This window comes from Larus michahellis, chromosome Z, assembly GCF_964199755.1.
Source record: "Larus michahellis chromosome Z, bLarMic1.1, whole genome shotgun sequence".
Taxonomy (NCBI): domain Eukaryota; kingdom Metazoa; phylum Chordata; class Aves; order Charadriiformes; family Laridae; genus Larus; species Larus michahellis.
In genome coordinates, this window is record NC_133930.1 from 3,139,879 (window position 1) to 3,155,766 (window position 15,888).

Consider the following 15,888-nt stretch of genomic DNA (forward strand, 5'->3'; position numbering starts at 1 on the left):
TGTGTTTTGCATAGAAAAATCTTGCTACATTGTGCTCCTGAAGTCCATAAATGCCTGTGGTCGTCCGAAGGCTATTTGGCTGGGAAAATTGCGAAGGTTCAGGGATACAGAGTAGCTTTCGTATGGAAGCCGTAGGAAACTCCCAAATGTTTGGGTGGTGTGAATCCATGGTTTCTAGAAGCCTTTAGAATTGTGCTAAGCCATCTGGCGAGCTCTCCAAAGAGTGGTACTTCTGGCAGGTGTGGTGTTTTTATGGGTACAAACGTAGCTAGGAATAAGACCGTATTCTCCTGGGGGAAGAAAAAATATTTTAAATGCGTTTCCAGTTTGTTTGCTGTAGCATCAAATGAAGATTCCTGGCTTAAGCACTTTAGCTTTCCCTTGCCTTCACCTGTAGGGAACCCCTCGGTCTACTCTGGCGTACGTTTTCCTGTGGGTTTTGATGCGTGGTCGCAGGTTAAGCGTTACTGATTCCTGTTTGTTTCTGCTCCTTTTCTAGTCACCTCTTCATTTGGCAGGCTCACAATGCCCTGTTTATCATCTGCTGTTTGCTGAAAGTGTTCATCAGTCGGATGTCAGAGGAGGAGCTGCAACTTCATTTTACTTACGAAGAGAAAGCACCAGGCTCCTACGGTAGGTACACACGAGCGCCAGTGAAATAAATACCCCACAAGAAACTAAAAAGTTCTGACGTTCGTAGACGTGACGCGTGGGGACGTAGTTTAGTGGTGAACTTGGTAGTGTCCGGTTAATGGTTGGACTCAATGATCTTAAGGGTCTTTTCCAACCTAAATTATTCCATGATTCTAGACTAAGAATCCCAAACTTTGCTTTAAAACTACAAATGAGGTACCCATGAGGTTACACGCAACGTAGTTACTGTTCAGGACAACCTGTGAGATTGGAAGTGTGTAGTCAACAGTAAAACTGACTGACTTCCTTTGGGGTCTGAAGTAATTTGGTGTGAACCATCTTCCTTTATATCATACATGTGAAAGAAAGCACCTTCAAAGTGTGATGAGAGCTTTTAATAACATATTGACTGTCGCCTTCTGCAAGAATTAAATGTTTCTTAAGAAGAAGTTGGTGTGTTACAGGTTCTTAGAGCAAAACAGACCTCTTTTGGAGCAGGGTTTAAGTTCTTTGCTTTATTTTTTCTTTAAAGATTTGTCTTTAAGTTAACCGTAGTCATTTATTTACAAACTTAATTTGACATTATTTTTTTAAAAATCATTGCGCAGAAGTGTTGTTGCAGACCTGCCTTAGCTTTAGTCATTTTTATACAGTCTGAAAGGTGATCCCCTACAGAAGAGGAGAGTAGAATTGGGGTGAAGCTGACCCCATACTACTGCAGAAACGGTCGTGTTGCAATTGTTTGGTGTTTCTTTTCACACATTTCATAAGCCGGCAGCAGCCGGGGAGTGGAATTAATGCAATTTGTAGGAATCTAGGGAGGGAAGATGACAGCACTATGGTTAGGACTGATCCGTTGAAAAGGCAACAGCTAAAATTTGATTTTGTCAGTAGTTTATACAAGAGTACAGGAAAAGTCAAAGAATTTAGGCATAATCTTCAAAAAGAAGTGCATCTCCAGGAAATGGAGCGTGTATTACACAAGATGAAACATGTCAGGGAAGATGCTCAAATAATCTAGCTCTTCTCTTTCTGCTATCCAGTGCTTCTTTTTGAATGAACGTGCCCAAAATCGACTTGATTACAGGCAAAAGAAAGTCATAACACTGCCACAGATCTTTGTGTGGTGCCGTATCAAGGTGCGCTTTTCGAACACGTGATGGATAATGCCGGCACACGATTTGCTTTGTTGTAAAGATACTGTTATAATTGCCTGTGGTTTATTGCATAGAGCCAAAAGGGGTCTGGCAAAAAGGTCTGGTATCGGAACACGAATATATAGTATGAGTGGATTGTTGGAAGAACGACTGAAAGGATCCAAAAGTGGATTTTCCTCAACAGTCAGTCAGGACATGCGTTGGGAATGCCTAATTAGCTGCTCGCTCATTGAATAGGGAAAACTGCCCATTTAAAAATCTGTTTAACTCCTTGGCGTCTGGGGAAAACCAGGCTTCCGGTGCCAAAAGATGAAGTGCTACGTGTTGAAACGGTTTAATTGTGTTTAAACGGGGATGGGTAATCTCCAAGAATGCAGTCAGCTATCCCATGCGTTAGAGACTAACACCGGCTTGTAATGAGCTGTCATTGCAGACTGCCACGGGGGGAGGGCGGGTTTATATAAAAAAATTGCCCACCTCTTGTTTCGGTGACGTAGCGTTGCACAGTAGAACGGCTGGAAAAGCCGAGATGTTTTGTTAGTTGGAACCCCCGCGATCTTTATTCCTTGCGCTGGGAATTCCTCGGAGCGCGGTCTGAAAAGTGATTCTTCTCGCTGGGGCAGATCCGTGTTTATACCGCGTCTAGTAGCACTTGACTGTAATTCACGGTGACGTTTATTAGCGATAATTTTGTGCGCCTTGATGGCAAATGTACTTCGCAATTATCTTTGAGCAGATTGTTCGCTGGATGGTCTTGATTAGGAAGGTAATTGCGTGTGGTCTGCTGGGGAGAGCAGGGGATGGAGGAGGAAACCAGCTTCTCCTCCTCCTCCTCGGCTCTCCCTCGGCTCCAGTCTGCTGCTGCTTTCCACTCAGATTTCCACTCGGAGATGGCTCTTGGGACCTTCTTCAAGGTGTTGAGGTTCATAACATGCTGTGTTTACACAACCATCTTTTTTCTTTTTTTTTTTTGTTCTCCTAACAAATCTTCACGTAGGATTTTTTAAATATATAGAGAGTATGGTAATTAAAAGCTGTAGGAAGGCATTCATTTTTACTTAGCTATAGGAAAAGTGAAGGATCATTGATGGAGGGCAATAAAATGCTGTTGCGTTAGGGCCTATAAAGTGAGCAGAAAAAGATGAAATGTTTTTTGTGTGTATTTTCATGGTTTTCTGTGCATTTTCATAATTAAGTCAAGCGCAGCTTGAATTTTTACTCTTTGGAAACTAGAGCACACCTTGCTATTGTGAAGTTTACACAGATTTATTAGTACTTTTGCTAAAGTTTTACGTGCTTAACGCTATCTTTGGTGAGCGTGCTTTATAAAAATTAAGTTTTAGTTGTCCTTTCTGTCTTTATTTCCCAGAGCTTGATATTATTTTGCTATTTTCCAATTGCCAGCATGATGGAGCAAACCTTATACAATACATTATTATATTAATTATATAAATAAATAAGGCTTGTATATAGGTAAAGGCCTTAATGTGGGGTCTGAATTTTGAAATATCGTTTGTGTACTTTTGTAATAAATAGCTGGTGAGTAGTTGCTGTAAAAAAAAAAAACCAGTACAACCTCTTTCTTCTGTGATTTTTTTCATGTGCGCCTTGTTCAGTCTAAAGGGTGACTGTTCTTTTCAGGACCATCTTAAATCACCGTGTGGTGGTGTTTGTTTCCCTCTTTAAACTACGAACAACGCTTTTTTCCCCCGTTCTAATTGGGGAATATATCCTAGTACCATGTTCTCCGAGTTTAAATACAGCACCTGGGAACTCAGCGTGCGTAACTGCGCCAAATTCACTATGTCAGGCAGAAACGTAGTGTACGATGGTAGTGATGGATGGAAAATAACCTCGTCGCTGGCTACTCAGTAATATGTCTTGTGTTTTAATAGGTTATATGTGACATAGCCACTATTGTTTAGTTGTAATTTTTTATAATTGTCTTATCTGGAAGAATTCTCCTCCCAGATTTTGCAATTAATGTGCTTTTTCACTCTTTCTGAAGGTCCCACGTGTGCTTTTCCTTGCTAGTCTGTGTTTTAAACTGAGAAGAAAGCTCCGCAGTTGGGCTTTGTGCCATAAAAAAGGTTTTTCTTCAAAAAAGAAAAAGCTTTATCGAGGTTTTTCCTTTTGCAAAAAGGGCCAAGAAGTTGTAGCCTAACGTTACGAACAAATTGCATGCGATCAAGTCCCTGCTACAGCACCGTTTATTGATTTCCTTCGAGAATAGTTGGGCTATTAGAAGAAGTTTGTTCCTTTTGACAGTTTTCAGGTGTTTCTTTAGCCCAGGAAGCGCAACCTTTGCCTTGTCGTTCATAATTGGGAATTTGCGCACAACTTTGGAGGATATTGCACAGCGCTGATTGTAGGAAAATCCTTATAGAAACTTAAACCACGTGCTTTAAGATTCAACTAAAAAATCCTGATATTGGCAAATCCCAAATTGGACTTGGCGTATGCTGATCAGAAGCCGGAGTTAGTCTTACTAACACGGATCGCTCATCTTTTGGTGAGGTTTCTGCTGTCTGTATCCCATAACTTCTGCACGGTTTTTAACCGTATTGCGATTCAGAGGTGTAAGAGATGGGCATATGCTGTGTATTATATTCTAAATTAAACCATCAATTCATTTAACCCATTCCCTGACCTGTAGTAGGAAACTTCATTCGTTCCTATAAAGAAGTTTTTATCCCAAGGCTGCTAAGCGCTGTATTTGGTGTATTATCACAAATAAGGGGACATAGAGGAGGGAATAAATAACAGTAAATTTACTGCAGCACTTAAATGATTTCACGAGTGTTCAGCTATCATGTAAAGGAAATGAGGGGTGGCAATTAGTTTACGTACTCATTATTAACACTCTCAAGTGAAAGCTGGGAGCTTTTGAGCATCCTCAGGGCTGAAGATCAAACCACAAAACTCAAAGAAGCTTCAAGTCCGCTGCTTGTGGAATGAATTGAACGAAGGAGGCTTTAGATACTCTTCTACAAGTAATGAATGAATTTCATTACTGGTGTCCAGGTTCTGTCCTACCTGTAGGAGCAACAGTGCAGAAAACCAAGTAGCATCTAAGGTGAGGCTACGCCTTGCTACGCTGAATATTTTATTAACATTAGGCGCATCCAACAGCTCGGATCAGGTCATGACAAGCACAGTAGATAGGTTCTTGAGAAGAAGGACTGTTTTACTGCCTACGTTAGACCTCGTGTCGTGGCCAAGGATGGAGCTGGGCTGGTTTTACTTGAAGTGGAGTCTCGTGGCATGTGTATTTTCCTCTGGATAAACCATTTTGCTTGTGTAGTGGCTGCTAATCCAGTGCCCGTGATGGGCATAGGTTTGAAAAAGTTAAACGCAAAGTATTATTTTTTTTATGTTAAAAAAAAAAAAAAAGCCCAACCAATCGCAGTTGCTTCGGCAGCAGGACAGAGTTTAGAAGACGCACCTCTGATTCCTCCCTCTGCAAATCTGCTCAAATTTTATCTGCACAGATTCACCCTTTACTTCTTTTCCCCAAGGCTTTACGCGCGTCTTTGATCCGAGTATGCGATCTAGTAATGTGAATGAGTATTGTGCGTATTCTCTTTATCCTGCCATTGAAAAAGGCATTGTTTATGAAAACACATAGTGTTCCGTGTTTATAGCTCGCTCTCACGTTATAGATTTGGCATGCGTCCGCCTCATTGTCTTGGCAAGACGAGAATTAAACAAGAATGCATGTGCCCCAATGAGGAAAAAGGATGCATTAATTATTGTAGCCGAATGACATTGATTACAGCAATTAAGCTTTTTTTTTTTTTTAAAAAAAAATAGTTGGAGAACAGAGCAGGAAAGACTAACATCTTCCATTCTACGTGATTGTGGTCACCTAGTGTTTTCTTGCTTTTATTTTAAATATAGCATGGGGGGAAAAGCCCACTTTGATATTCAGATAACATTATTCTCTCTTCAAACGAGTTGTGCGTATCGCACGGTGGAAGAAAAGGTATTCTTAAAATGCACGAAATACTTCTTTTTTTTCATCCTTGTTTTTCTCTTCTCCCCTCAATCGTAAAGAGAAGAAACTTGAGACCTAATAGCAGTCTTGCTCTCTGAGTATTTTCTAAGTTCAGAAAACTAGGAAAATGTCACGTTCGGGTTCCTTTAGAATACTTTCTCTGGGCTTTCTTATTGGCGGTGGTTTCTAAGGTTAAATACTCCTAACAGTTCTTGGTTTTTACTAACAGGAGCTACATTGTGTTACTCATGGGGGATTCTATATAAAGGAAACCACGTTTCCGTGATAAAAAACTGATTTCCTTTAGAATGTGCAGTTCACTAGGTGACAATTTTTAATGTGTTTTTAATAAACTGATTGTGGAAAGAAATAATTTGCCTTTATTGTGAATATTCCCTCTGGGGTGCTTCTTAAAATTGAGTTCTGGATTTAAGAACAGACTTGGCTTAAACAGAGTAACACCGTCATAACCCGGCTATAATGTTGTGTTTATGGCAGGGCCTATTTATTTGAAAATACAAAATAAACAAGCATTTGGGTAATTAATCGTTGTGCTGTAATGCCTATCAGGCAATGCAGAGGGAAAACTATGTCTGCTCTTGGGCCATTCAGCACTATAAACCTCTTGCTTTTCTTTGTGCTGGAGGTGTCTCTTTCTAATTTTATTTTGAAAGCAGAAAAAATCCTAATGAGCCAAGAGATTGATCATATTTATTTATTTTATTTTTTTTAGTATTATATGACAACTTCAAATGGTTTAATAAGCTTTTCCCTCAGTAAGTTTTGCAAGTCTTTTGTTACAGTTGCTCTTAAAAACTCAGTGCTAATGCAAAATACCACGGGTTTTATTGCTTAGAATAGTTGCGTTTCTTGAAAATTTAAATTTTAAAAGAATCTTTAATCATCCTGTGCATTTTCTCACATAGAGAGTAATTTCTGGGCACTTAAAATGCCCTTTGGAAATTCACGTGTCCTTACTTGTCGTTGAGATGTGTCAAACCTCTTCAATAAATAAATGTAGATTTATAAAAAAAAATAATGTGTAGGTTTAATTGCTTAAGAGCAGCGGTGATGTGTATGCCAGGCTGCATTCCTTTGACGCCTCGCAGCTTAGAATATTGTTCAGGGTATGGTAGACAAATGAAACCGTGTTTTCTGTCTCTGCTTATTCTTTTCGTGGGATTAAAAAAAAGGGGGTTGGGAAAACGTGGGAATTTTGAGAGGAGACTTGAGCTCTGTGGACCCGTGAGAAGTCGCTAGTGATCAGTTCAACTGTTGGCAATAACACCATTTAATTTAACCTTAAGTAGGTAGTAAAGTAAGGCTTGATGTGCTTAATATTAGCATGTTCCTACAATGCCGACATCTCATTTAATTTACCCAATGGGTATTAGTTATTTGTTTTATATATAAAAAGGCTTAGCATCCGTATTTTCTCCGGTGATAACCCCGAGTGCCTTCTATTTCAGGAAAGAGTGCCATCTCCTTAAACAGGTAGAATTTCTCTTCCGGTGTTTGTTTCTTAATTAAAATATCGATCGTCTGGATCTGTGTGTTTAAATCTTTGCTTTCTTTTGATATTTAAAAATCCAGAAACCCTTTGGTATGCTTCTTTTCAGGAACAGAGTGTGAAGACCTCGTAGAAGAGTTGCTGTGTTGCCTCATCCAGCTCATCGTTGAAATTCCTCTCTTGTAAGTTGGCTTTTTTCTTAATTTTTTTTTTAACTTCCTTGTGTAAGCTGAGCATTGGCGAGAATATAAAACTTACAGTGATGGGTTCATAATGTTTAAATATTTGTGTTTGAATGCTCCACGTGATGGTTCAGTACCGATAATGATAACCTGCTGCCGGTACCAGCCCTGAATATGCTATTGGAAGAAGTACGTGATCAGCATCTCACACCCACTTCAAACCATCGACAGGATTTATCCTGGTTTATTTTGTAGGAGCTTTGACATTTGTTTGCCTCTGTCGGCACACAGTCAGTCCATGCTGCCTTTCGGCTAGAAATGGTTGCGGGGAAGTGTACAGGGTGCAAACAAAAGTTCCTCTTCTGCAGTTGTGTGGGGTTTTGAACATGTGAATGTGCATTAAGTCAGTCATTATTTAATACTGATTGCTGAAATACTAGTGAATTGAAGAAGAGAAATGACTCAGTGGAATGTTTCTGTAGATCGCCAGGTTTGTTTACGTGGCTTTTTTCATGCATCTGCTGTACTTGAGATATGTTGATTCCACATCCCGTTGGGATACGTACCATGAAACATACTTCAGTATTATATGAAGGAGAACGTAGTTCGTTCTTTGGAAATAAAAACCTTTTTCCACACCTGTCCTGATAAATTTTAACTTCTTTTTTTTCCCCCCCAAGATAAACTTTACCAAAGATCACGTTAGCGGTATTTTTTGTGTTAAATTCTATTGCAGTTTGTGCCTAAAGTGTAGCGCCCCCAGTTCACAGCTTTGTAAGTGTTTCAGATTATCTGTTATAGCGTAATAGATAATTTTGGCACTTCGTTTTTGTACTTCGGATTCTTCTTTTGGTTGGAAAGCTGACAAATTCGCAATAGCTTTTGAAACACTGCGCTCATTAAATACAACTCTGTCAACGTTACACGAGGGTTCGGGCTGGTAGCGTGTCATGAATTAGCGATATGATTTAGAGCGTCATTCTGCAAAGCTTGTCAGGGCTTCCTGGAACAGATATGCTTTTTGTTTGGGGCAGATTAGAGGAAGTACAAAGGGGTGAAAGGACTGCGATATATGGGCGAGTTCATAAATCCTGCAGGGTTTTATTTTTCTTTCTTGGAAGCGCCAATGCGTGTGTGGAGTCCGGTGTCATTTATTCTGTATTTCTGGCAGAAAAAGTTTAGGGGCGTCGTTGCTCTTAACCCTTTTCAACAACTGAACCTGTCGGCGTCTCTCTCTCTGGGTGAATGAGGTTGCTGGGAATGGAAGTTGCTGTTGAAAGCGCTTCGTTTACTATCTAATATAATGATAATAGTGGCTTATTAAAAAAGAAGTCGTCATAAAGCCCGTCTATAATCTAATGTTCAGCTATATTGAAAACATACTCACTTCTCGTGAGAGATGTGGAAGGTTTCTGGCTTTTTATGTCAAATAAGTTGTCTTAGCTGAAATTTTCCTGCAGTAGCAGCTGCTGAATTGCTAGAAAGATACCAACACATGCAAAAGTGTCTATTATTGTCTTGTGTACCAGCGTAATAAATTTAACAATGTGATAATGCCTTAACTAATGCTTTTATCCCTGTGTCATCGAAGGGGGAGTAGGGTAGGGGAAAGGAGATTCGGGAAAAACTTGCTTTCTCTAATACACAGTCCAACTCTGTTCTTCATAAAGATGTTATAAGGCTGAGACATTTTTGCTTAATGTAATACTAATTATTTTTTTCAGGAGAATAATCAGGATTATTTTAGTCATGAGTTTACTTTTTACTTCCCTTTCTCCCCCTGGTAAGATTTACGCTAGAAATTCTTTTCCTATGTTGTGTGAAGGGAGGAGTTAATTTCTGTCTTTAGCTGGAATAAATCAAGAAGACGACAAGCTGGGAATTTGGGGAAGGAACAGATCGAGTGGAATACGTGGAATATTCAAACCGGTCATGATTTTTTCTAGCAGGACTTCGGATCACTTGCTAGAGGATAGGCAGCCCTGGCAGCATACGGTGGCACTGCTAACAGAGCGTCTGTCTGTAAAACTGCTATTAAAGGTGAATTTTTGTTGTGACAGGCCACTAAAATCTCCGTGCTGGGTCCGTCTTTGAAGCGTCATTGCGAACGGCGAGCTTTTTGCTAGGAGCATTCGATAGCCTTAACAGAGGATTGTCACAATTAGCGTGTCCCTTGGGTTCTGTAGCTGCGGTTTCACGCAGCAGTGGACACAGCTGGCACCTGTTGGCTAAATATATTGCTTCTCTGCACCCCAGTTTACGCTTCTTCTTCTCTCCTTCACTGAAAATACTAAGATCAGTTATTTTTAAAGCATGGAGGACCATCTCCATGCCCAAAATGCAGGAGCAGAGGTACCTGTGCAACAGCGCTCTTTGCTTTTGAAATTGTCCTGAATCTCGCGTCAGATGCTTTTTGGTGAAAGCAGTACGCTTCGGAGGTACTACAATATTCTTTTTCCCCTCTATCTGATTTCAGATGTGCGGTCTTAATTTTTATATTTTTTTCTTTTGTACACGTGTTACGGACAGCATTGCTGGGTGATGCTGTGTAGATGCTGTTAACGGAGTTGTGAGAAATGTGTGATTATAATATAGATCCTGTTATTCTTTGCTGTCGAGCGTCACGTTGTGAAGATGTGTAAGATGACAGGCACTGTTGGGAGCAGAGCTTCGGATCCCTGTCCGTGGCATTTTGCAGGCAGGTACATAATCTTTTAACCCGTATTCCCGAGTGACCAAAAGCAAGTGGGAGAGTTTGGGCTTGGCAGGGACGCTGAGTTCCTGAAGGCTCAAATCTTTCCTGAGCACAGGGCAGAGCTTGCTCACCTCTGAGCTTCCTCCACTGGAAGCCTTGGCAGAATGAGCTCCTGTCCACCTGCAAAATAAACTATGGACGTACTTGGAGAAGGCAGGTGGGCAATCCAGCTCTAAATTAATAAGGAAGGTGTGTGAGATGGGGAAGACGACAAGTGGCAAATCTGCAACCTGCCTCTCCGTATCTCTTGCTATTAAATATAACCGGAGAAGCAAAATGCGTTGATTTTTGTTGGGAAAGGTTGTGGAGATGCGCAGCATAGCCTATCTAGGGGTGTCTCGGAGATCAATTTAAGAAACCTTGTCAAAGTTAGTTTGTATCGGGAAAGGTAAACGTGCTTTAAGGCAGTTAGATTAGATGCAGCATAGTTAAAGCAGGTTGTCAGTAGGTACCGTGGGACTCTGCAGCGTCGTGGCCCCGTATCTGAGAGTTATTAAAAAGGTCTTGAATTACCCTTTTGAAAACCATTGTACAAAACGCCAAGGAAAAAGGTTTCATGTTTAATTTGGAGACGTTTTATAGAAACTGCAGCATTATTGCTTTTCAAGAATTAGACTTGTGCAGCCCCTTGTAACGCTCGTGTTAGGGTAAGCTGATGTTTGATTTACGGCTCCCTCGGGTGTGTTACGGATACTCTGCTTTTTCTTGGCTTTTGTTAATGTTAGCACTCAGGAGTGTACGTTAATGATTAAAACTGCCGAGTCAGCAAAAAGGTGCGACTCCGGCCTTTAATTGTCTGACTTTTTAGGTAGAAACTATCGCTAACGTTTTGTTGCGAGATAGAGCTCCCAAAGCTTTAAATTACGAAGGCTTCTTTCAGCAGCTTGTTAAGAGCTGGTGTGCATAACCGAACATCTGGTTGTTATCAGTACATTTTCACTTCATTAAAACCCGTAAATGCATATGAAGGAAAAAATGAAATACTGTGATCTAGTTACATCACTGTTAACTAGCACCCCGTGGTGCCGGTAGAAGTTAGTTGCTATTTCTATTATTTTCTTTAGTTGCTAAGATTGCAACCTAAACCAAGAGTTACTGCCAAATGTTAAATGTTAACAATGTTGTGACTCGCTCTAAGGATGCTCGCTGCATTTCCTGGGAGCTTAAAAGTCAAACGTAGGCGGAGGAAGGGCGATATAATTGGTTATAAAGCTCTATGGGATCATTGCAATGCAGGAACGATGCCATGTGCAGACGATGATGAGGAATGTTTAGGCTTTTTTTTTTTTTTTTCTTCCTTGAAGCAGAGAAGAGGTTAAGAACTGTGTTCTTTCCTATTTCGTGAGTGTCATAATTTCATTTTTTTTCGTTACTTTCAAAACAAGAGATCAGAATGGTGTGTTTTGGAAAAAGGACTATTCAAGGAACTTTTATCCAGACTGTAGTAGCTCCAGTATTTGAAGAGCTATTTGACTTTAGCATTTTTGGCAACTTTGCCTAATCATCAAAGGGAAACTTCCATCTGTTGAAACTTAGGTTGAAGCTAGCAAAAATACCCAAACTGAAGGAGACTTGTATTGCTTCCCTTTGAAGATCCTCAAAGCTTGAGACGACTGTGCTCTGTGTAGGAGGGATTTGATGAATATGGAGGGATTTTTTTTTTAATTTGTGGTGGTGCAGCAAATGAAAAATATTTATTTGTTTGGAAGATTTTCTTCATTGCACTTGCATCCTTTTCTCTTCTCCGATGGCAGATGTGTGACCTCTGATCTGTCTAAAGGCCCGAAGCAGGAATACCTTTACCTGTCTCACCTGTTGTTTTTTCTGTTCTGATTCTATTCTAATTTAGTTTTTACTTTAGACTCCGATCAGTGTTTCTCTGTGACCTGTCTTTTCACTAGGTGAGCTTAAATTTACATTCAACTTGTAACAAACTTTCTGATCCCAGAGCACGGTATGAGAGGTCTGGACTGTTTATTGTACGTCGTGCTGTATGTTCATGCTCCTGACAATCAGCTTTCTCTGTTACCGTTTTCAGCCCTGTTTTTAGAAAAGATACTGAGTGCATCTTGAAAAACACCCGCTTGCTGGTATTTGGGTTTGGTCTCTGGTCTGGGCAGCAAAGGCACCTAGGCACTGAAGTCAATCATGTCTCTTTTTGGCACCTTAAGAGTTTGCAGACTGTTTAAAATCAGTGACCGAAACCAGGTTGACAGGCATAAGCCGTTTTTCTCCATTGCCTAGAAAGCCATGAGACCCCAAGAGATTATTGCTGCCAGAACATCAAGGTGGCTCTGCCTTGAAACCAGTGGCTCACATTTGAGAAGTGGTGGTACAGAGAGACTGTGGAGCAGGTCTGCCTTTCACACCGGCTTCACGGCTGGAACACAGGATGCGATACCTGCGGTCTGGCTCTGCCCGGATCTCTGCAGTGGTCTGCAGTAGCTTTTTGAGCGCTTGGGTCGTCTTCCTTGTGGCTGCCTTTTCATAGAATCAGAATCACAGAATGGTTTCGCTTGGAAGAGACCTTAAAGACCACGTCGTTCCAACCCCCCTGCCCTGGGCAGCGACACCTCCCACCAGACCAGGTTGCTCCAAGCCCCATCCAGCCCAGTCTCTTCTTTGAAGTCTTTTGCTTGGATTTAGTGGATATTACATACGAGACTTGTTGATGTGCAAGGTAAATACAGAAGAACATGGATGCTCTGTGCAATCCTAGGTTATTTGTAATATTTTTATACTGTAGAGGAAAGAACTGAATGCCAGTGAGGTGAAAATGTGTACAGCCACGTAGTCTCAGATGGTTCAGGAATAGTTCTGGGAATACAAGGTCTTGAATCCAACTATCATTTTAATCCTTGAGATACTCCCTTTAGAGTGTTGCCATCACAGAATCCCAGAGTGGCAGGGGTTGGAAGGGACCTTTGGAGATCATCTAGTCCAACCCCCTGCCAGAGCAGGGTCACCCAGAGCAGGTGGCACAGGAACGCGTCCAGGAGGGTTTGGAATGTCTCCAGAGAAGGAGACTCCACAGCCTCTCTGGGCAGCCTCCTCCAGGGCTCTGCCACCCTCAAAGGAAAGAAGTTGTTCTTCGTATTCAGATGGAATTTCCCATGTTCCAGTTTGTGCCCGTTGCCCCTTGTCCTGTCACCGGGCACCACGGAGAAGAGTCTGGCCCCATCCTCTTGCCACCCGCCCTTTAGATGTTGATGAGCATTGATGGGATCCCCTCTCAGTCTGCTCTTCTCCAGGCTGACCAGCCCCAGGGCTCTCAGCCTTTCCTCAGCAGAGAGACCCTCCAGTCCCTTGATCATCTCAGTAGCGCTCGGTCTTGAACTGGGGGCCCAGAACTGGACAATCCATTTTTGGTTGTTTTCTCCCTCTCATTCTGTCCCCCAGTCAAGAATACCCGGTGCGAGGGAGATGCAGCAGGAAACGTTCAGAGATGCTCTCTGCTTCCAGTTAGTGTTTCTTAAGTGCCCCTCTGGGACATCTCCCAAATGTTTGGAGTCAGCTGTAATGAACGCAGCGCGTTATCGGCTGCTGCGGTGCCTCTGTGCCATCAGTGGGTGTAAAATTAGGAGTGATTCCAAGAGGAAGGATTATGTTCGCTTTGAGTTGTTGTACTTGTATCCTGAGCCTGATAACCAGATATTCTCCTCGCTTTCCAGTTTTCAAAACTGATCCTATTCTCTGTGGTGACTCCTCTTTCACCTTTCTGGTGGGCCCTCAGGAAGCAGGGAAATGAAACCTGGTTCCTGTATGATTTGAGAGTTTTTGTATGAATCAGCCCTTTTGGCAACTCTCCGAAATTAGAAAACAAGTTACCTTTTAACCTTTTAATACGCGGAGTAGACAGCTCGGGCTGGGGGAAAGTTCAGGAAAATATTTAAACTGGGGAGGGGGGGGGTGGGTTGGTTTAGCGGTGTGGGTTGAAATCCAGAGGTTTGTTCCTGACTGTTCAGCCTGTTTGCTCTGGAGGTGTGAAATCATTTATGAGCTCTCGGCCTCTGTTTGCCGAGCTATAGAAATAGCCGCAATTCATTGAGTAATTAAAGCGTTTACAACAGCGTGTGCCTTCAACATGGTAGTTGGAGTTCCTAGCTGAGATTTTCCTATATATTCCCTTTATACTTGGTTCCTCTTTCACAGACCCCTCTCTCGCAGGCAGGGAACAAAGCTGAACGATGTGGTGAACACAGAGAGGGGTTGTGAGCGGTGCTTGGCGTTGGAGAGGAGCCAGCGGTGGCGGGATGGTGACACATAGGTAGATTGTCGAAGTTCTGGGTAGATGACACTGGTAGAAGGTCACCCCCATGGTTTGGAATGGAACGAGGAGACGCCGGGACACTGGGGAGCCGAGGTTTTACCAGGCCCATGGCTTTTGTTCTGTGGGCTTCATTGCAGTGTTTGGAAACAGTAATTATGCTAATACCTCTCTCCCCTTAAGAATTTAGATACAGAAGCTGCTGGTAGCATCAGACTCCTGATCTTTTAAGGTCTCTTCCAACCCAAACCATTCTGTGATTTTACGATTCTAAACTGGTCCTATTGTTTTTACTCGAGTCTGCAAACAAGAGTATTTTGGGTTTTGTATTTTCCCCATAGGCTATGATCGCCGGATGACCTTGCTATGACAACCTTCACGTTTTGGTCCGCTTTAGACTCCAGCATTTTCTTTGTAGCTCAGAAGCAAATCCACTTTGAAACCTCATGGTGTGTCGTGGTGTGGCATCTGTTGGCTACGTGGCACCAGTTGGTGCCAGGACTTGTCTGTGGGTGCAAGCAAGTAACGGCCAGTGGTCAAGCTAGTGCAGTTGGAAGAGTTATTGCTCAGGCAGGGTGCCTTAACTGGCTGCTTGTGCGTGCTCTTTTCCTTTCTCTACCGCAAAAAAGATCTTTTATTTTTGTTAAAATGACTGTTTTGACCGTAGACCTCTCTTTCAGACATTCGGAACTTTTGAAGTGCACTGTCAGCGTTGTGGTATATACTTGAAATAACTGCCTGTAAAAGGGCAAGCTGAAATCTTGGTCCACTTCAAGCAGATAAAACCTTGTGATAAGCAGAGAGACGGACTGATGCGGTTCTCCAGCCCCAAAAGCCTGAAGGTTTGATGGAATTTAAAAGTCTGCCGCTGCAATTAATAAATAAAATAAATCAATAAAAATACATGTTCTTGATGGAAGATGAGAAGAGAATTGTTAGACTTTCTAGTTTGCATCCTGGAAGAATTAGTTACTCTACGAATTTCTTCTGAAGCAGTACATTTTTTTTTTAGAATCGTAGAATCATAGAATGCGTTGGGTTGGAAGGGACCTCTAAAGGCCATCTAGTCCAACCCCCCTGCAGTGAGCAGGGACATTTTCCACTAGATCATGTTGCTCAGAGCCTCATCAAGCCTGGCCTTGAATGTCTCCAGGGATGGGGCCTCCACCACCTCTCTGGGCAACCTGGGCCAGTGTCTCACCACCCTCAGTGTAAAAAACTTTTTAAATCTAAATTAAATGCTGCTTTAAAGGAGTCCTCCCGGGGCCAAAGGTCTCTCCAAGAGGAGCCCAGGATCTGTGTGGTCTACCTGACAAAAAGGATTAAGATGGAAAGTTTAACCGACTTCTTAGAATTTTTGTCATATGATTTTCCTGAGTTGTTGTCT

At 41.9% G+C, this 15,888-nt stretch overlaps 1 protein-coding gene across 4 annotated transcripts in view; it reads left to right on the forward strand.

The window, feature by feature from the left end:
* DYM (dymeclin) overlaps positions 1–15,888 on the forward strand; it is a 241,242-nt gene that overhangs the window by 28,106 nt on the left and 197,248 nt on the right. For all 4 annotated transcript variants that reach the window (XM_074570405.1, XM_074570403.1, XM_074570406.1 and 1 more), the window contains exons 5-6: positions 500–633; positions 7,407–7,479. In XM_074570405.1, the coding sequence (XP_074426506.1) occupies positions 500–633; positions 7,407–7,479 (207 nt within the window). The remainder of the gene's footprint in view (positions 1–499; positions 634–7,406; positions 7,480–15,888) is intronic.